General features: G+C 38.6%; 2 protein-coding genes across 2 annotated transcripts in view; one reads left to right on the top strand and one right to left on the bottom strand.

Annotated features, from left to right (window-relative positions):
* The window catches only part of LOC129418912 (RNA polymerase II elongation factor ELL), a 37,562-nt gene extending 24,817 nt beyond the window's left edge, over positions 1-12,745 (bottom strand). Inside the window, exons 1-2 of the mRNA XM_073853579.1 lie at positions 12,575-12,745; positions 9,509-9,556 (exon numbers count right to left, since the gene is read on the bottom strand). Coding sequence (XP_073709680.1) covers positions 9,509-9,556; positions 12,575-12,712 — 186 coding nt within the window. The 5' untranslated portion in view covers positions 12,713-12,745. The remainder of the gene's footprint in view (positions 1-9,508; positions 9,557-12,574) is intronic.
* Positions 12,746-15,826: 3,081 nt separating this feature from the next.
* Positions 15,827-20,970, top strand: part of fkbp16 (FKBP prolyl isomerase 16) — a 52,724-nt gene continuing 47,580 nt past the window's right edge. The window contains exons 1-3 of the mRNA XM_055173991.2: positions 15,827-17,163; positions 17,819-17,988; positions 18,336-18,424. Of these exons, the coding sequence (XP_055029966.2) occupies positions 16,575-17,163; positions 17,819-17,988; positions 18,336-18,424 (848 nt within the window). The 5' untranslated portion in view covers positions 15,827-16,574. The remainder of the gene's footprint in view (positions 17,164-17,818; positions 17,989-18,335; positions 18,425-20,970) is intronic.

The raw sequence follows: 20,970 nt of genomic DNA, 5'->3' as shown, positions 1-20,970 counted from the left end.
ACCACTGGCTTTGCTAAAATAAGCAAAATAAAATGTACTGCCTTCCCTTTTCACTACTACTATGTTTATTCTTTCACTGAGAGCCAACGCCCACCTCTTGGCATTGGCAGGTGAGACTTAATCAGCTTTGAGATCAGTACATAGGGTAGTTCATCAAACAAGGCTAAAATGCAAACGAAGGCCGCTTGAAGGGTTATTGAAACATTATCACTCAGACTGTGTGTACTTAGGATAATTAAGCTTAAATGTGGGATAACATTTATAACAAAACTATAGTACTGATACCATGTGTATGGAAATAACTGTGAAATTAAAAGCACATAAATGTACATAACATTTGCATTAAAAAAAAATTAAATGACGTATAATAACAAAATAACTATTGGATGTAGGGATGCAGCTAATGATTATAATTTTGTTTATTAATTAATTTATTAATCAATTTTTTGACTAGCCAATGAATCCTTTGGCTAACTTGTCAATAAAATAAAAGGTACAACAATTACCAGTATATTAAACTTTCATTCATTTTTTTAGAATAAATACCTCAACTAAGTTGAATTTTCCCCGTATTTATTTGTTTATTTATAAATAAAGAACCAAAATTAAAACGCAAACAACAGTTTAGGGCATCATGCACAATTATTGCCACATCAGTTCGGCCTAACACTGTGCAAAAATACATAATGAAGGCATTATGTACTTTAAAGGAGCCATGCAAAACAAAATAAATACTGTCCAACACTTATGAGACCAAAAAATAGTAGTGGCTACATTGTGGGATGTGACATATTTTGAAAATACAATCATTGGGTTTTTTAAAGGGACACTCCACTTTTTTTGAAAATATACTAATTTTCCAGCTCTCCTAGAGTTAAACATTTGATTTTTACAGTTTTGGAATCAATTTAGCCATTCTCCGGGTCTGGCTCTATCACTTTTAGCATAAATTAGCACAATCCATTGAATCGGATTAGACCATTTAGCATCGTCCTCAAAAATAACCAAAGAGCTTCGATATTTTTCCCATCTAAAACTTGACTCCTCTGTAGCTACATCATGCACTTAGACTGACTGAAAATTAAAAATGAGATTTTCTAGGCAGATATGTCTATGAACTATAATCTCATTCTGGCGTAATAATCAAGGACTTTGCTGCCGTAACATGGCTGCAGGAGGCGCAGTGACATTACACAGTGCCTGAAAATGGTCCCCTGCTGTTGAAAGTTACTGAGGGGACTATTTTCGGTTGCTGCGTAATATCATTGCACCTCCTGCAGCCGTGTTACAGCAGCAAAGTCCTTGATTATTACACCAGAATGAGAGTATAGTTCCTAGACATATCTGCCTAGAAAATCCCAACTTTTAATTTTCCGTCGGTCTTAGTACAGGATGTAACTACAGAAGAGTCAAGTTTTAAATATCAAAACTCTTTGGTTATTTTTGAGCGCAATGCTAAATGGTCTAATCAGATTCAATGGATAAAGTAATACAGCCAGACCCGAAGAGCGGCTGAATAGATTCCAAAACGGTAAAAATCAAAAATTAAACTCTAGGGGAGTTGGAAAATTTGAATATTTTCAAAAAAAAGTGAAGTGTTCCTTTAAGCATCTACATCCAATTACGCATTTAGTGTCAACATCTGTTCATAAAACTAACCACATTTATGCAAATATGCATTATTGCCTGCAAATGTTACCAGTTAATCAACAATTTAACCATTCAATGTTTTTTCCGTAGTCGACGTTATCAATGAAGTTGATGTGTCGTTGCAGCACTTGTTGGATCCATACACACAAATGTGCCTGCACACTTCTGAATCCAGCCAAAATATTGTGCAACTTGTTCTATCTAGTTTAATAAATCACCAATGGATCAGTAAATGTCACTTTGCCGAACAGCAGTAAAGTAGAGTACATTCCATTTTTTCCACTGTCAATAACAGCAACACACAAGACAGGTGTGTTTCACATCCACTCTGTGTGACAAGCATCAGACTGACAATCTAACATGTTGACAGACTCCCAAGAAATCCACAAGGGAGCAAATTACAATAGAAATGTCTTCAGTAGTGTCCCATTTTAAGCCACATCTGCCGCTCCCTGCCATGTGTGTTTGGAGATGTCAAATACTTTCAGTCTGTTGTAAGGTGTGAACTGGGCTGGAACAGAAATCTTAGCGGGGGCCGTGACTATTACTGATGGAACCGAGGCAGTTCTCTGTAAAAATCCTGGAAAATCAACCCTCCCTGTTTCAAAGGGCATTAAAATGTTTACGTTTTTACGAGGTGGTACAATGCACCGCAGCCCATCTTTAATGTACTCAAGACATTCTCAGCTCACAATATTTTATGATTTGAAACGTGTTTTGTTTCTATGAGGCACACATCTGTTTGGAAAGAAGAGAAGCTGGCATGTTGATTCAGGTGTGGAGGTTTTTCTCTGTCTTAAGCCATGTCAGGTCAGTGTAAGAAAAAAGACAGAACATCTTGTCCTTACTCTTGCCATTATTATTTCTAGCAAGGGCACTGAAGCCAACACACACCCAGTAAACAATTACCAATGCCAGCGGACATACTGGCTAACTCCTTATCTCTTGACAGGATTTAAACTTTCATTTACATAAGGGATGCATAACGATTAATCGCGATTAATCTATAGCAGAATAAAAGTTTTTGTTTACATCATATATGTGTGTGTGAACTGTTTATAATAACTTTGTATAAATAAATGCACACACATGCATGTATAGTATATTTAAGAAATGTTAACATGTGTATATATACATTTGTATATTTATGTATAATTTATATTATATATAAATATGAATACATAATATATAAATATATTTTTTTCCTTAAAATTATACATGCATGCGTGCATATTTATATATACATAATTATTATATACAGTTCACACACATATATGATGTAAGCAAAAAGTTTTATTTTGCTGTAGATTAATCGCGATTAATCGTTATGTATCCCTAATTCAGATATATAACTCTAGCAGGTCTTCATACACATTTGCACCAAGTAACGATAACTATTAAGATAACAATAACAGCAACTATAATGATAACTATAATTACATTAGGGTCCACAACAACAGATGATAACATTGTTTATATACTCTCATGCTTGCACTTTCACATTTCAAATGCAAAAGCCCTTTAAATTTTAACGGATTTGGACTGCCTGTCAATGTGGTACTGTGGCTAGTTACTCATTTGTATTTAGTATACTATAAAGGTAACATTTTTTGACAAAGTTATTAATTTCATGTATATTATGATTAATAATTGAAGCTTCCGACTCTTTAGTAACCATCTTTAAAAGATTAACATCACCTGCTTGACTTCTCAGAAACTGTTGCCGTCATTTACCAGCATGTAACAATAAATGCAACATCAATAAAAAAACAGCACGAGAGGGGTTGAATACACTTCCTTCCATACATCCACAACCCCAGCCAACTTATATCTACTATGCATCCTCATAAGGCCTCGGTCAACTCTACAATCAGTCCTTATCGCCATCATCACCATTGTTCTCGACGCGCCGTGTGCTCGTCTGAGGCTCCTGCGAGGCGCTCGTCTTTTGTTCTCGCCACATGCGATGGCACGGAGTTCAGCCAGCGTTATTCATAACCAGCAGAAGCGTGTGGCCTGTTGAAGGCAGTGGGGGAAGGGTAGGGTTTGGGCATCCATGCCCAGGACCGACAAACAGGACTACATGACCCCCTGATCCAAAACGGACAGAATCGCTCACTCAAAAAAAGGGGGACAGATGAGGCATAGAGAGAAAGCTAGATGGGGGAGGAGAGAGAGTACACAAGAAGAGGCTTGGGATTATAAAGCTGTTACTGCTGAAGTCTAAGATAATCCACTACATAAGGGGCAAAATGGACGAATTATGGAAACTGGGAACTACAAGCTGTGAGAAGTCCATTTCGAAGCATGTTAAAGAACGGTCTACAACTTTGGGCTAATCTGTTAATTTATTTATATAGCACATTTAAACGCAACTTTCTTTCCCAAAGTGCTGCACACAATAAAGAAAATGAAAAAAATTTAATACACACAGTTTAGGAGCTACTACAAGCTGATAGCTTTAAGTGACATAATTTTTCTCATCAGAAGTGCGCACACCTACTATACGCGCACAAGAATTTTAAATCCTGCGTACATTGTATGCATATGTCGCATATGCACGTACAGAAGAATGTAGTATGTCGGTCACGCGAGTTATTGCAAATTGTCACAATGCACATCACGCGTCAAATGTCAGCGTCAAAGGAACTATGCTTTGCAAGGCTGTGCATTCGACTGTGCACGCACGCTCGAATATGCATAGAAAACAGACTATACCAAAGGCTTAAGGCTGAAGGATTTTGTCCTGCACATTTAAAGATATTTAAAGTTTTTTATTGTGTTGATGCAAACTTTACAAGTTCACACATAAATGCACTCTTTTGCCGATTTATTCATGTATGCTCATTGCTGCTAGTCGGGACAGAGCACACATTGACAAAGGGTTAGCCAAATATCAAATCAGTTCCATTCACATCTGGATCCAGAGCTTTTTGTTGGTGATGTAAAACAAAGTTTCATCTCTGTATCCGAGCAAACGATTGAAGCGATATTGCTAACAAGTGGTATCAAAAAGATGCTGTGACCTTTGCAAACATTGTCAACAGAACATAACACAGATACCTAATGGGAAATCCTGTCATGTTCCTCAAGCACACCGTTTACCATATAATCGATGATTGTGCCATGAGTCACGTATCGTGAATGTGGCGCATGAGCTTGCCTCCGTCTATTGCATTAAATGAGCCAGCGTTGTGGCAACGAGTTGAAGTCCGTTACATTTAAATGGGGCGAAATCAGAGGGGGGTGGATGAGGACGTCTGTTGATGCATGGGGGGTTGGTTTGAGGTTTGCAGGATAGGGGGAGATGGTGATGAGAAACTGTGGAGCTGAAGAAGAGGTAGGGTGGAGTGGGTTGTGGAGGTTGGTTCATCCCCTCAGGAACTGCCTTGGATGCCAAGCAAAATCTGTCTCTCTCTCTCTTCTCTACCACCTGAGGGCTAATCTGTCAAGCTTAGTAAGCGCTGGGCGACCTGACTCCATAACTATTAAAGTGTTTGTGTGTGTGTTGGGGGAGGAAAGCACCCCACATGCTGCTTTCATATGCAGCCCATTCAGAGAGCGGCTAGGAGCCATCCTCCACTCGCCTATCAGTTACTATAGTGACGACGAGTCTGCGCCAGTTAGGTAGAGGCAGGTCTATGGGGGCGTCCACATCCGCGCTGGCCTGTGCGATTACAATAGTGAAACAATTATCTTCGTTCTGATTGGTTAGCGCTGCACATTTTGAAAAATGAATATATAGAGTTAGCAGTTACATGATAAAGACAATCTTTTCGCTTAGCGTGTGTCGTATTTTTATGGATTTTATTATTTTACACACTTGCTAGATAAAAAAATCAAACTTTTTAGGAACAATTAACAAATATATTAAGCAACACATAAGCGCAAAAACGTGCTGGCGAAGTCACCTGGTCAAATAATGTTGTTAATGTTTAAATAATTAAGTAGTTATTTTCTAGCACTACCACAAAGAATAAAAAAAAGTTACAAGAACAAGTCGCTCCTGAAACGGTGAATGTTTTCAAGCCAACGCTTGTTTGTAAGAGCATTGCACACTTCCTGAGCGGCCACACTTCTAGACTGCCGGATGGTCATGACAGACAAGCTGCACGAACAAAAACAAACCAGGAAGAGGTTTCCTTTTCTAAATGCCACATGACGGCGAGACGTGGACATGAATGGTCTTCAGACAAGATTTAAACAACCCATGTGATGAAAAACTACTATAAACTATTAAGAGAAATGCATCCTGCTGGGCCAAGCCAATGCACCCCGCTGCAGGCACAGGATCAATGGTTCTACTCATGTGACCGAAGACTGCCAGATCTCATCCATGTCAGTGGCAACAGCATGCAAAGCTTTAAACAAACAGAGAATGAACTCAACTGAACCAACAACATGACAAAAAAACGGTTTTAAGCATCAAATGGGTTCAAAGAAAGATGCTAGACAGGCAATGGTTGAGAGCTGTGGCCTGTTAGGCGCAATATACACGTGGCCAGCACTTTTTCTGAAGTCGATCCAGGCGTGTCAAAACTGTGAGCGTTCCCTGTGTGTGTCCCCGCATGAAAGGCCTGAAGTGTCTGATCTCCCCTTAAAGTACTTGGCTCAGCTTGGCTCCATTTAAAAGCTGTGAGCATAACAGTTATGAAGTTCATATTTATGCAAGACACCAAAAACGTCTCGTTTCGGGATCTTGGTATGCACAAAAATAAATAAACATCTAGCACTAAATGGGATTACTGCTAAGCTACATTGGCTAATGCTGGTTATATAGCTTTCATAAATGTCTTTCTCCTGTCACAAAAACATTAAGAAGCTTTGTGATCTCATTCCCATTTTCATTCGTCTGGCTGGGAATATTCTACAAAACTTTTAGTTATTCCAGGTAAACTCGTAGATTTTCATACATTTTCCACTGAGGTAAAAGAGACACACAAATCAAGACAGATGTGGTCTTCAGCATACGGTTTCAGCATTCATGTCAATCGCATTAGCAAGAGTTAGTCTATTGTTCTGATAATTCGATTTAAACTATCATCAAGACCCAAGCTGAAATCAAACTATTATGGAAAAAAAGAATATAAATTAACTCAATGACTTTTTCAGAGATGGCCTGGGAATGTAGTGAAAAGCATTTGCCAGTCAAAACACTGGACCCCAGACAAGACGGTCACTCGGGGCCCCGTGTGCACATCACCGAGCACATCACATCTGGATGAAAGAAGCGACGCGTGCCCTTTCTCTCACACGTGGGACGGCTCCCCCTCCACACAGCTTTTGCTGCCAGGGACTCTGCGTTCGGCGCTCATTCCTCTTATTGTCATTCTAATTAGCTTTCAACAGAAGAAAAAAGGCCAGGCGCACGCACACACACACAGTCACTGACTCGGACAAGCAGAGTAACTAACAGACACACTCCTATTCTCCTGATCACAAATGTTGGCCATACATGCAGACATACATTAATACTAACATACTCAAATACATCCCGTCATATACACACAATCGATGCAGGTGCAAGACGAAGACCTGGTGAATCCCATAGAGAGAAGAGATCAGGTTGAGACAATCACACTGATGACAGCAGGGACAAATGGATGGGGGAAGCTAAACCTCTCTCGCACACACACCATGAGAGCATCTAATAGAGGAATGCTTTACACCCCACATCCCACTGCAAGTTAATGCGACAGTACACACACACACAAAAGAATCCTTTAGGGAAAAATTCATATACCTTCTGTTCAGAGTCATAAACAGGTGCGTTAAGCTGTGTAAGACATGACATTGATTTTGAGGGGGGTCTAAAATCCTATTAAAAATGCAATTTAGACAATGAATTCTCATATGATGGATATGCTTTCAAATTATCAATTACAATAAATTTTGATATTCTTACGAAGCTGAAAGTAAAATAAATTCTAGGTGCTGTAACTTTTCCTGAGAACAGTTGAGAACATTTGAACCAATATTGTCTACCAAAAAGCTGCATTATGTGAAAACCTCATGCTTTGTGAATCACTATCCCTTCCGAGGCCATCAAACATGGTCAGATTCCTTAAATGCTTTAGGAATGGAGATCATTGCTTCTAATATGAAAGGAATTTTACCAACACTAAACATCTTACGCTATTTCTTGGTAGTTGCATCATCCCATTCCACAGCTGGAGACAATTGAGCTAATTAAAGCTTGTCCATCTGTATAAACCAATGATGTTTTGTTTTTACATCCAAATGATTTCTTAAGTGGCCATTATTAAAGCATTTTCAAGGTAGTGCAAAACGAAAGCTAGCTGACAATTCTCAGCAGTGAACTTCCTGACTTTTCCAGATTGCCCCTCAGAGGTCTGGAGATTAGCCAGTATAATGTTTATGGGAATTCCCTGGTATGGGGGGCCCACCTGCATGTGAAGGAAAATGACTTGCCTGATCCCGGTCAGAAATGGAAATGGCTATCTCTTATGGCACGAACAAGTGTTGTATAGAGATATCTGTCCATGCTGGACCAAGAAAGTCCACTTTACATCAAGCTTGACAGAAGTAAACGCTTCCCAAGGTTTTAGATAACAAAATGACTGATAACATGGTTTCTATGCTGTGGACTTAACATCACTCCCTACCCCCAGTAGTAATAGCTTAATTTGTCACCCTGACACACATACAAACACACACAAGCACATAGACCCAAGGCTCAAATACCTCATTAATGCCCGGCAGCCTATTATCTGGGGAGGGGCGTATGAACATTTAAAATTCAGTGCAGCCAATTTGAATATGTAGCGGGCTAAAGATATTATCACTAAATATAATTTGACTATTAGAATGTATTTTGGTTTCACTCACTTGACACAACCACACTACTTCAGTTTCAAAACTAACCGAACCTTCATTCGATCAGATATCACTTGACAGTATTTTGCATATTATAATTGTGAAATTAGTGGGGGTCGAGCTATGCCGTATTTAGGAGACACGGCGGCCGCAGTTATCCCCCTCCTTGTCGCAGGTCTTTCATGTCTACACTGAGACAACAGGCATAGAGACACAAGAGGCTCCCTTGGGTTTACCGTCACCCCACCTCCTCCCATAGCTCACGACAAAGCTTTCCCAGTCACCAGTCTGACCCAGTAACCTGGCAGGCAGCTTGAGGGTGTTGAGTAGCTTCTCCGGAGCTTCCAACCACAAGTTAGTCGCACAGTCCACCGTTTGTGTACAGAGCCCGTTAGCGTTCCTTGTAGCGCATTCGGCTACTGATTTTGGATTAGATGGGTTTGTTTTAGACGAGCCCGATTGTGTGTTTAACATATGTGAGGCTTGCAGGCAGCAGTGGGGAGGTGCTATGGCTGAATGTGCTAATCCAGTTAGACACAGGCATCTTTCTTTACAGCCATTTCACTGGAATGCACCCCCTTCCGAAAATCCACCTAGGCTGTACAGTGTGACCGCGGACCGCACTGCCAATTTCGCAAGCCATAAATAACAATATTCTTGTCCTGTATATGCAAAACCAATGGCTTTGTGAAGCTCGCAAATGTTACGACACCCAAAAATTGCATTCGAGTGGTGACACCGTCCTAATTTAAAGCAGCAATACGATACACATAATTGAGCCTACAAATGCGTGCAGCGATAATTATATAAATGTTCCCAATCTGGTTAAGCAGACCCTAAGAGGGTGGTATCACCGCGAGCTACAGCTCCCTCTCCGATTGGAGGCTCATGAAAAATTGAGAGCATGCAAGCAGCTGAGAGGTGCCATGAGTTTTTACTGCACGACTCCACAATCAGGTCTAATTAAAGCATTCCATTTTTTAGGCATCTGGAGGGGTGAGAAAAAACACATTCATCTTACCCCCTGGTTCCCCTTGAAGCAAATTGCCGGCTGGTTTGGTAAGGACCCCTGGGGACAGAAGAAAGAGGTAAAAAGAGGTTGGTTAGCATCCACTATTATTAGATAAAGGGTTACACTGCAAAAAGGAACTGATTCTGGAAATGCATCATCTCCCCCCTGGTTAGCACTCCTCAGACTATCAGATTCTCCATTGCAAACCATAGCTTGGTAAATATAATCCCATTGTCTTTTGAAACTTTAACTGTTTGCCCATCATGCCAGCATTTCCACAAGCTGTGTTTACATAGTAACTTCAGTGAAATATCATGCCTACCTATTAGCCTCCCTTTACTGTAATTACATTCTCACGTTACTGGTCTGCCCCCATTGACAGAGGCACAGATCTCTCCTGTATTAATTCATGCAGACTGGGAATGGGGGGGGGGGGGTTCTGAAAGAATGAAAGGCTGGCTGTCACTGGCCTCTCGGCAACGTCATGGTTGTGTTTGTGCAAGCCTAAAGATCAAGGCTGGGCTTTGCTAATCTGCACTGGAATGCATCTGATTAATAAATCTTGACTTGAAAGACCTTACATGAGCCAATCAAATGAGTTGTTGTGTGAATGAGAGGATGCTGAGTATGTGTACATGTGAAGTGGGGGTGAGACAAGACAAACATCATGGGAAATGCCTCATCACTCAAAAAAGCTTTTAACCAACCAAATGTATAATCTTGTTTTCTCTTCCTTTTTCCAAGCAGAGTTCTTTTCATTAGAGCTAAAGGTAAGCATCAGATACAGGGGTTTTTAAGACATTATCAACCACAAGGTGTTCGCCCAGCACAAAACAAGTCTTTCCAAATACCACCTCCAGCACACTGTAAGTCCACCAACATAAACTAGTACATATTGTTGACTTTATTCAGTAGAGAAAAATATTAGGCTTTCCCTAGCATAACACGAAACCATTAAGCAAGGTCAAAAGATAGCACATATTATCTTCAAGGTACAGCTGGAGCTTTGGTCAACAAGCATGTTTATCTATTATGGATGTTAAAGGGAGAGGCTGTCATGTCACTCTATGCATACAACGAAGATCAAGTTGCTTATTAAAAAAATGCAGCTTATTGGTCATGTGTTTGTTGTCATGGGGTCGGATCAGAGGCTAAGCTGGATAGCAGTGCTGTGGCTAACATGAACTTTGCTGTCATTTTTTATTCTGTTAAAAATGAAAGCTTATATCACAGTACAGTGGGAGCCAGTGACCTGACTTGACCAGATCTGGCAACTTAAATATTGTTCTTAAAGACCCTCTGAAGTGTCATGAAATGCACATCAGTTTCAGTTTGTTGACGCAATTTCCACTGAAACAGGAAGTTTGACTGGACGTATAGAGTCAGTGTCTCATTAAAATTGCCAGTAATGTTGAGTTTACATCACAATTTATAAAATGCACAAGTTATGAATGATAAAAATCATAAAAATTGTTAAAACATATTGGTTGATATGAGATACTGTAAATTTTAATGTTTGCATTGTCTCAATGTGAATTTTATCAATGTTTTGGAGCACACTGGTTTATAGATATCCTTAAGGACAACATTCACACTTGTTCTATTTCAATATATATATTATAAGGTTATTTTTTACTTTAACTTAGTTTTCTATACAAATTGAACCTCGGTTGCTTAAGAAATAAGACAGATATGCCTTTATAAACTTTTACTAACATAAACATATAAAAAAATGACATTAACAAAAAAGGATTATCAGACCAATAGATTTATTTGTACTTTTTTACTAGGTCATACATGATTAACGTCACAACATTTATTGTAAAGCTCCTGTTGCAAGACTTCCCGTGTCCTGATTGGGTCAAACGACACTCTACCACGCTTCACTGGCCAATGAGAGACAAAATCGGGACGGCATCCAAGGGTTTAAAGGAGTAAAAACAATACGATAAGAGCACGCCAACAAAAATATACCTTTATCGTCCAATGAACAAGAAGAAGCATTGGGGTTGAGGTTACACCGACTAAACGCCCCGTCCAGCTGGCGTCCACCCTTACCGCTGCAGTATTGACATTACTGGAATCTGTGCCGACGGTGACAATGAGAAATGTACAGTATTGATTGATCAACGGCGGGTATTTGGCGAAACGACGGCTTGCGAGGACTTTACAGTTAACGGCGCATTAAGAAAGATTTTTCAGCTTGAATATCATCTTAACTAACTGATAAACAGCGTATTATATTTAGGTTGCAACGACTATGGTTGTCATGCAATCGCTGTACAGCATTAAAGTAACGTTACGCATATGCAATTAACTTATAAACGAATGTATACAAAGAGATAAGTTACTAGGTTTAAATCGCTTTAAATATACCTCACCAATACATGTACAACTAACGTTAAATAAAAAGGTTACATATAAATACGAGGCAATGAAACTCTTAATAACGAAATAAAAGAACTGACTAACAGTTAGCTGTTTAAGGCTACTCGTCTATATAGTAGGCTACTTGATCAGCTCGTGTTTGAGCCCTGAGCCCCTCACAGACCGTATGATCCCTGAGACTAGTGTTAAGTAAAAGAAACCATTACCATTTTCAATTTAAAATGCTATCAAGAATAAATCAAATTATTTTCAACATTAACTGTTACGACACTGTCATTATTTGCATTTCGTGTGATTTCAGTAAGCCTCAAACTCCGTTTAATCTTATCTAAATAGATAAATAAATAAAACTGTCACGTAATTTCTAACTGCTATAACGGAAAAATTATGCGGTAAAATTGTGTTTGTTTTGTTTAACATAACCTGTAAACTTTAACGCAGCAATGACTAATGAATGTGGTTTATTTTCTCCTCTTTCTTCATATCTGTCCCTTTTAAAACAGCTTTTGTCACTAAACGCGACGCACTTTGGCCAAATAAATCAACAATTTACACATATTAAACGGTATATTTAACGTTGTAACAGAAACAACTCTACTGAAGTTGTGAGAACTTTCTGTCCCATTGAGATCACCGTGGATCATTGTAAAGAAATTAACATTGACGAAATGAAATAATGCGCGTTACCTTGAGATTCTGATAGGCTTCTAGCGTCCGGATGGCAGTGTCGGTTAGCTTGACGTGAAAGATGGTTTTGTTTGGAACGCTTTTATTAATCTTTCCACAGGAGAGTCCATACCGATGCTCCTGTCTCAACGCTGCCATGTCTAGAACTGAGGTGAACTGGCGACATTCTGGTCCAAACGTCACTCTCTAGTGGGCGGAGCTATGAGATAGCGACTTACCGACGTCATGGACACACACACAATAATATCGCATAATATATTTCAGCTTTAAAAAAGAAAGGAAAAAATCAGCATTGAATTACACCTGTGCAAAGCAATCTCATGTATGAACAAAACAGCTTTGATGCGTTTAATCTGCTTCTTAGACTGCAAATCAAATTATTCTCTTAAAGGGATAGTTCACCCAAAAATGAAAATTCTGTCATCATTTACTCATTCTCATGTAGTTACAAACCTGTCTTAATTTCTTTGTTCTGCTGGACACGAAGGAAGATATTTTGAGGAATGTTTGTAACCAAACTGTTTATGGGCCCCATTCACTTTCATAGTAGGATAAAAAGAATACTATGGAACTGAATGGGGCTCACGTTTGATTACGAAAATTCCTCAAAATATCTTCATTTGTGTTCATCATAACAAAAAAATGTTTACAGGTTTGTAACAACACGAGAGTGAGTAAATGATGACAGAAATTTCATTTTTGGCTGAAATATCACTTTAAAACCAGCACCAACTATCAGCTTAAAGGAATATTCCATTTTCTTAAAAGAAAAATCCAGACAATCTACCCACCACCATGTCATCCAAAATGTTGATGTCTTTCTTTGTTCAGTCGAGAAGAAATTATGTTTTTTGAGGAAAACACTGCAGGATTTTTCTCATTTTAATGGACTTTAACAGGACCCAACATTTAATACTTAACTCAACACTTAACAGTTTTTTTCAACGGAGTTTCGAAGGACTGTGGACGATCCCGGGCGGGGCGTGGGGGTCTTGTCTAGCTGAACGATTGTCATTTTTGACATGAAAAATAAAAGATATCCACTTTTAAACCACAACTTCTCGTCCAGATCCAGTCGTGATGCGTCAGCGTGACCCCACGCAATACGTCATGACGTCAAGAGGTCACAGAAGACGAACGCAAAACTCCACCCCAATGTTTACAAATGTGTTGAAAGAGGACCGTTCCTACGTTGTTGTATGTCAACTGATACTAATTAATGTCTTTGTGTCAGTTTATTGTTTATAATGGTCCGCAAATTTGCGTTTTATATATGTAACACGTGACCTCCCTACGTCACTACGCATTTACGTTAGGACCGGATCTAGACGAGAAGTTGTGGTTTAGAGGTGGATATTTTTTGTTTTTGTTTTCAAGGATGACGGTCGTTTCGCTAGATGGGACCCTTGTGCCTCGTTTGGGGTCGTTTATAGTCCTTTGATACTCCGTTGAAAAAACTGTTAAGTGTTGAGTTAAGTATTAAATGTTGGGCTCTATTAAAGTCCATTAAAATGAGAAAAATCCTGCAATGTTTTCCTCAAAAAACAAAGAAAGACATCAACATTTTGGATGACATGGTGATGAGTAAATTATCTGGATTTTTCTTTTAAGAAAATGGAATATTCCTTTAAGATAAAACAGATTTAGTACAACATACTTAAAAAAAAATGTCACTTCTGGTACAGAAGGTTAATAAGCCTTCATTCACATGAATAAATGCTTTTAACTATTTGTACCAAAAAAAAGTGCTTTTGACCAATTTTGTAGATTGAAATCAAGGAGCACATTCTGGGATTAGTACACGGTGCATTCAGCAAGTAGCGTTCCATGATACCTTTTAAGATTAAGTACAATATTTGATGTTTAAGAAAAAATCAGAGCAGCAAATGCAAAGGTTTTGAAGATAGTCTTAAAAATGCGATGTGAAAAAACTTAGAAAAATGCATTTTACACTACATTACATGTGCACACACACCGAAATCACTCAATCATTGCCCCTTTTAACAAACAGAGAGATGACGTGAAATGGCCCAGTAATAAAAACAGAGAATTTAGGTTAATTGGAAAGACATAATCCCCAACAGACAAGGTGCTTGGGCCTTTGGATTAAGATGCTTTCTCATAGTCTCTACATGCCATATGGCTGTCTGAGATACAGGGATATCTGAAGCCAACTGGACAGACAATATATGTTACGTCAGACTGTGGTTTATAAAAAAACTTGCCGTAGACTATCCAATTTGCTTTAGTATATTAAATCATGAGACGAAGTGTAATGTCTGATTTAACATTAAAATCAGATGAGTTCAAGAACACAAGCATCATTAGGAATACTGATCCATTACTGAAGTGTCAGAGTCTAGGGAAGAAATCAATGAAAATAAAGATGAAAGTATATCAGATTCACTCATACAAGGCTGAACTTCAAATAAACTTCAATTAGAAACATTGGAGAAAACATGGTAAGGGTACTCAATACAATATTACTGTATGTAATGTGATGTACATTCAAATCTTAATATCGTATATGTTATCCAGCAATCATTAAGTAGCAAGTTGCTTTCGACCTACTGTTTTAAAATTGTTTGGGGATTTTACAATTGGCAAGATTTGCTGAGAATCATAGAAAGCTGGCACAATTTACACAAAATTTGTGTTTGTGGTCGAAATATGTGAGCTCGCCAAGCTAATAAACCTCAAAATTAGTCTTTTACAAGATTTATTACGCCATTTTAATTTATTTTATTTAAAGTGCTACTGTTTGGTGAACCACAGTGCTTAAATCTATTCACACAATAACAAACACTGCACCACAGCAGTTCACTACAAGGCCCAGGTCAAACAAAACCCAGTTCTCTGTCCCCCATTCAGTAAATCTTAACCATGCTATACGCAGTGCCAACAACTCTTGTATGTTTCATCTGTATTTAAACTGTGTTTACAATGCATTCATGGATACGGTTCTTGCCTAGCATAACCCTAAATCAATTTATTTAGTCTTGGCAAACCATTTCAAGGATCATATATGATTACAGGGTTGTACTTTTTCTCTTTTTTACTAAAGATTTTACCACACCTCCAAATAATTATACCAATTATACCATATATTATATGTTTTAAGTTAGAAGACAAGAAGCATAAGTATTTCATTTACAGTCAGGCACAAGCAACTGCTTTTTATTTAATTATGTATGTTTATGTACTGTGCATTTGTTAAGTATAAAAGAGTGTGAGAGCTTGTCTCGTCTTGTAAATATTCCTTACTCACTGATGTCTTTTCCACAGCTGGCATGTCGCAATCCCTGAAAAACCTGTTTATGTCTTCTGAGCATGCTATCCTCGGTCAGTGCCTGTTCTCACCCTGAGAATATGGCAAAAGGTTTCTTTTATACCTTGTCTCAGATTAAAAATCTGTATAGTTTGAATAATTTGGAGTATAGCTGTCAATATCAATAATAAATTAGATTACATTTTTTATATTTGTCACATTATTACGCTGAAATAACCAGAATGTAACTGAAGCTCTCTTATTGGTGGACACATTAATGGAACCAACATTATTGGGCGACGTGATGAAGTCATTAAGAAGCTTACAAACGTAGGGCCAGATTAGGTTTTGCTCTTCTAATCTGACAGATTATCACTGCACAGCTCCACTGACCACTAGCTTTCATGTGTACAATTCATGTGTATTGACCATTTCTTGTTTTCTTTGATAATCAAGAGAGAAATAGCAAAATTTACTGCAAAGATATTAAAAGAAGAACCCATTTTGAAAAGCTGCAAGAAATGGATGAGCCACAGATGGATTATTTATCTTGCAGCAGTGCATTTCTATAATCGTTCTATTTGAGTCTATGGGAACACTGTTCTTTAGTAAATACTTCACTTTGGCGATAATAGATGCAGGTGTTTATGAACTTGGCTGTCGAGGAGAACAAACATAAATTGGTCTTTTGTGCATGCTACGAATACGCTCAACGCTTTTAGGAAGAGATATATGGCATCTCTATCACTGCAAGAAGACATGGAACCAGAGGCTGGAGAACCACAGGAGAAAGCTTTGAAGTCATTTGAAGAATCAGTTAGACATGCTGTTCCAGAGATTGAGGAGAAAGAGGATCTGAGGTGTGAAGAAACTAGTCAGCAGCCCTGCCAGATGCTTGAGGAGCCAATCATAAAGCTGCAGAGAATGAAAGTCACAGGAAAGGAGGTTGAGAAGACAACAATGGAAGACGAAGAGGATGATGATGGCATTGAGAAGAAAGATAAGAATGAGACAAAAGAAATAAAAGAGATGAATTATACTGAAAATGTAAGCAGTGACGACAGCACAGGAGTCACAGATGAACCCATCACCTCAAACACAAACTTCATTACACCTGAGACCAAAGAATCAGACATAGAGGGGAATCGAAAACTGACAAAGACTCCCAGCTTTGGGAAAACAGTTCGCTTTGCGGAAATTGAGGAAGTGGAGGAAAAGCATGACTCATGGAACAGTCTTTTCCCAGAATATGAGGTGGAAGAGTGGACCACCACAAGCTTTGAAGAACTGTTTCTGGCAAAGGATTGGGTGGACATTACAGGTAAGACTTCAAGCTTACCTTACTGTGTATTTGTTTGCTCAAGTCCATCCCTGCTGAAAAGACCAGCTGGAGAAGCATGAATTTCCATACTGGCTTAGACTGCTTTGTGCTGGTTAAAGTTGGATTGGTGGTATAGTAGCTGTATACTGTTCAACAAAAAATGCTGGTCAACCAGGATGGTCTTTGTGATAAAGTTGATTAAGCTAAGTAAGAAATTTTGTGGTGACACCAGCATTCCATATAGACGGTTTTTAGCAGTAAGAACATAAACAAGCGGCTTTTGTGGTCAACACGTAATTTCCGGTAAACTCCGCTAAGAATAAATAACAACAAAGTACTTTAAACGTAGTTTATTTATATAACAAGCAAAATAAACAACACATAGATTACCTAGAAAACCAAAACATTTGTTAACGTGGGTCCGATGAAACTGTCTATACAGTAACACCGTATGCTGGTGATAAGCAATGCTGGTCTTTTCGATAGTGAGTCACATTTTTCAAGAAAAACTCAACTTTGTTGTCTTCTTTACATCCCAAAAGCACAAACTCCACTAAACTAGTTTCCAAGTCCAAAACTGTTGTTTTAGGGTCTTTCGATCTTGATTATTTATTTTCCCTCCCCCTTTCCACTTCACTACCCTGACCGCACATAGATGACCGTCTGCTGAGGAAGAAGGTGTTACAACCCAACCCTGACAACGCCCTGACCCCTGCTTGGGGTCAAGAGGTCACACTGAAAATGCAGGCTGTGCTAGAGGATAGGACTGTGGTTGAAAAAGACTGCAAGCTGGTCTTCGTTATCGGAGAAGGAGATGTCAACCAGGTGAGAGAGACTGACAGACAGAGGAGGGGCAAACACTACACTACTAAAACACCTGCCTCTGTCACCTTGCACCTGCTATCTGCTAGGTTTTCTTCTGGGATTAACCTGTGTTTTCACATGTTGAGTTCGGTATGTGTTTACCCAAGGCTGGTAAAGGAACCTGTAAGCTAAAGTTAGATTAATTTAGTTTAGTCAGCGTTTCTGGGTGTGGTTAAGATTTAAGGTTTAGAAATAAGCATAGTTGTCTCGGAGGATGATACTTACAAGACAATGTTGTGACTGTGAGATAAATGATAAAAGATGAATTAGATAAAAGTGTTGAAAATATGATTTTTCTGCATGCTTAGGCTCTGGAAGAGTGCGCCATTTCAATGAAGTGGGGGGAGATTGCTTTAATGCTTGCAGATTCACAGTACACCTACGGACTGCTAGGAAGGTAAATATAATATCTTTAAGAATCTATTTTTGGGGATTCCCAATAAGGTTCACAGATACTTTGCAACGATTGGCTATACATGACACGTGGGTTTGCTTTGTGGTCAGTTTAGGTGCTTTCACATTAAGTTATAAGTTAGAAACTCAAAAAGGTGGGGAGGGTGGAGAGCCCAACTGAACAGCTCTCTGACATCAGGTTGAAAAAGTCAAGTGGTTTCTATCCTCACAGGGTGGAGATAAAGTCCTGTTATACCTGTTGCTCTTAGGGCAAAAGGCCTGTGCTTGGTAGCTTGCTAAATGAACCATGAACAGGAGCAGATGGCCTTCCCATTCAGGAATGACCAGAAGCCCCTCCCCTCCTGCCCAATACCCTTCATTCTTTAACTATAGGCAATCATTTTGTTTAACAACTCACTTCACTCACGAATGTACACTATGTGGGTGCAAATGCGGTCAAAAGTTTAGTTTCAACCGGGCTGATACGTTTCGTTTGCTGGCTAATATGACCACATGTGTGTTGATACAAAAAACAAAACTTTACTTTATGACCCTAAATCCTTTATATACACAAAGTAGGGATGCTTTTTAAGCAAACCAAAGCAAAATCTGTGAAGACCAGCTATGTATGAGCCAGTGGAAAACAAACAAAATGAAGACCACACATACACATGTAAATAATGCATCAGGTTAATGCATGTAAGCGCTATTTTCTTTATAATATAATATAATTATAATTATACATAATAAATTGTGCAAAAATAAAATACATCAAAGATTACAAAATGTATAAATGCTTTATTTAAGTAAAATTGTTAAACAGGGTATCCCAGGTGAAAAAGTAGTACATTTCAATAGTGTACTTAAAGTGCTTTATTTTCACACACTAATTTTGTACCTTATATACTAAACATTCATCTTTAGTACTTCTTAAGATGTTCTTAACATTATCTAAGTGTACTTCACTGTGCTATTTTGAGACACCATGAATATAAACTAAAATGCACTTTTAACATACTATCTCTGTATTAAAAAATGTGTTTAGTTAACACTTGTATTAAACTTGAACTCAACTTTCATACAAAGATAATATATTCAATTAGATAATGCCTAAATACATTTTTAAATACATTTTTAGCACATTTTAGTTCATATGGTGTCTCAAAAAGCACAGTGAAGTGCACTTGGATGATCTTGGGAACATCTTGGGAAGTCCTAGAGATGAATTTTTAGTGTATTGGGTGCAGGGTTGGTGTGTGAAGGTGGAGCGCTTTGGGTGCACTATGGAAGTGTACTACTTTTTCACCTGGGATCCAATTACTTACAAAACTAATAACTTTTTAATGTAGTTAATAAAGCTTCATTAATAGTAAATAAAATAGATCAGTAATATTAGTAGTTTCATTTACTTGCAGTTGTTTGCACTGCATTCATATGTTCGCATAACAAATCTGTGCATGGAGATAAGCAGTGAACTGTGGTCATGTGTTTTTGAGAAGTTTGTGATTTTCCATTGTGAACTGTCTTAAAATCAATTGCACGGGTAACCATGTGCAGTTTCCAGATGAAAGTCCAATTAGTTCCCATGCAATGTGACTTTGCAAATCCATGTTAACCATGTTAACATGATCTATGCCTGTTATTCATGGTATTTTAGCCTTACAATTACGTATTAGAAATTTACATATAGCACAAAGTGACCAGAGATTAGTCTGAGATCCCTGGGGGACACAAGCTGAGATCATGTTGTTCGCATGATTGTGATGTGCTTGAGCTTCGGTGTGTTTGCATGTTAACTACACATGTATGCATGTGTGTGCATGTATGAGTGTGTATCTCATTGGGTGAAGGCTCTGGAGTGATCGTTAGGTTTGTCTTGTAGCGGTGCAGACACAGGGGCTGATGGGATATTCTCCTGTGTGATTCTCTCTCTTTGGCCCTATTATGAGTGTCCTCCACTGGGAGCGGGCCGTCGTGAGAGGCAGACAGATGCACGGTTAATGGTTGTTTTGATACCACTGATTAGGACTGTGAGCGGCAAACTTAAATTTAGCCTGGCCCAAAGGTAGACCTCACAGGCTTCTAGCCAGCGGTTAAAAGGGTGACAGCAAAGCCACTGTGACAACATCTCCTCCCTTGACATTGAATGGGTACAACACACACACACACACCTATGCACTTAGACACAGACAATGCTTCCTTAAAAAGCAGCTACTTTTTGATAGAGGTGATAAAAGTACACTAACATATATTTACCTTTCATAAATATACATATAATTATTATTTCACCTTGTTTCCTAATATCATCTGTTACCTCATTGAGCATCAATGTCAGTTTAAAGCCGTCTGTGATAATACGAGTTTTTCGACTGACCTAAGTGGCAAAGCTGAATCTGAACATACCGTCACTGTGAGGAAAAACCCACATGTGCAGAATATGCAAGGAATCCAAAGAACTTACAGTACCAGAAGAATTTATGTCAAGAACAGTGGGCAGCTTCATGGCTCATGACATACCAGAGATGCAATACAAAAACAAAATATAAAGAA

This window comes from Misgurnus anguillicaudatus, chromosome 15, assembly GCF_027580225.2.
Source record: "Misgurnus anguillicaudatus chromosome 15, ASM2758022v2, whole genome shotgun sequence".
In the NCBI taxonomy this organism is placed as follows: domain Eukaryota; kingdom Metazoa; phylum Chordata; class Actinopteri; order Cypriniformes; family Cobitidae; genus Misgurnus; species Misgurnus anguillicaudatus.
This window is presented reverse-complemented; position numbering and strand designations above follow the sequence as displayed.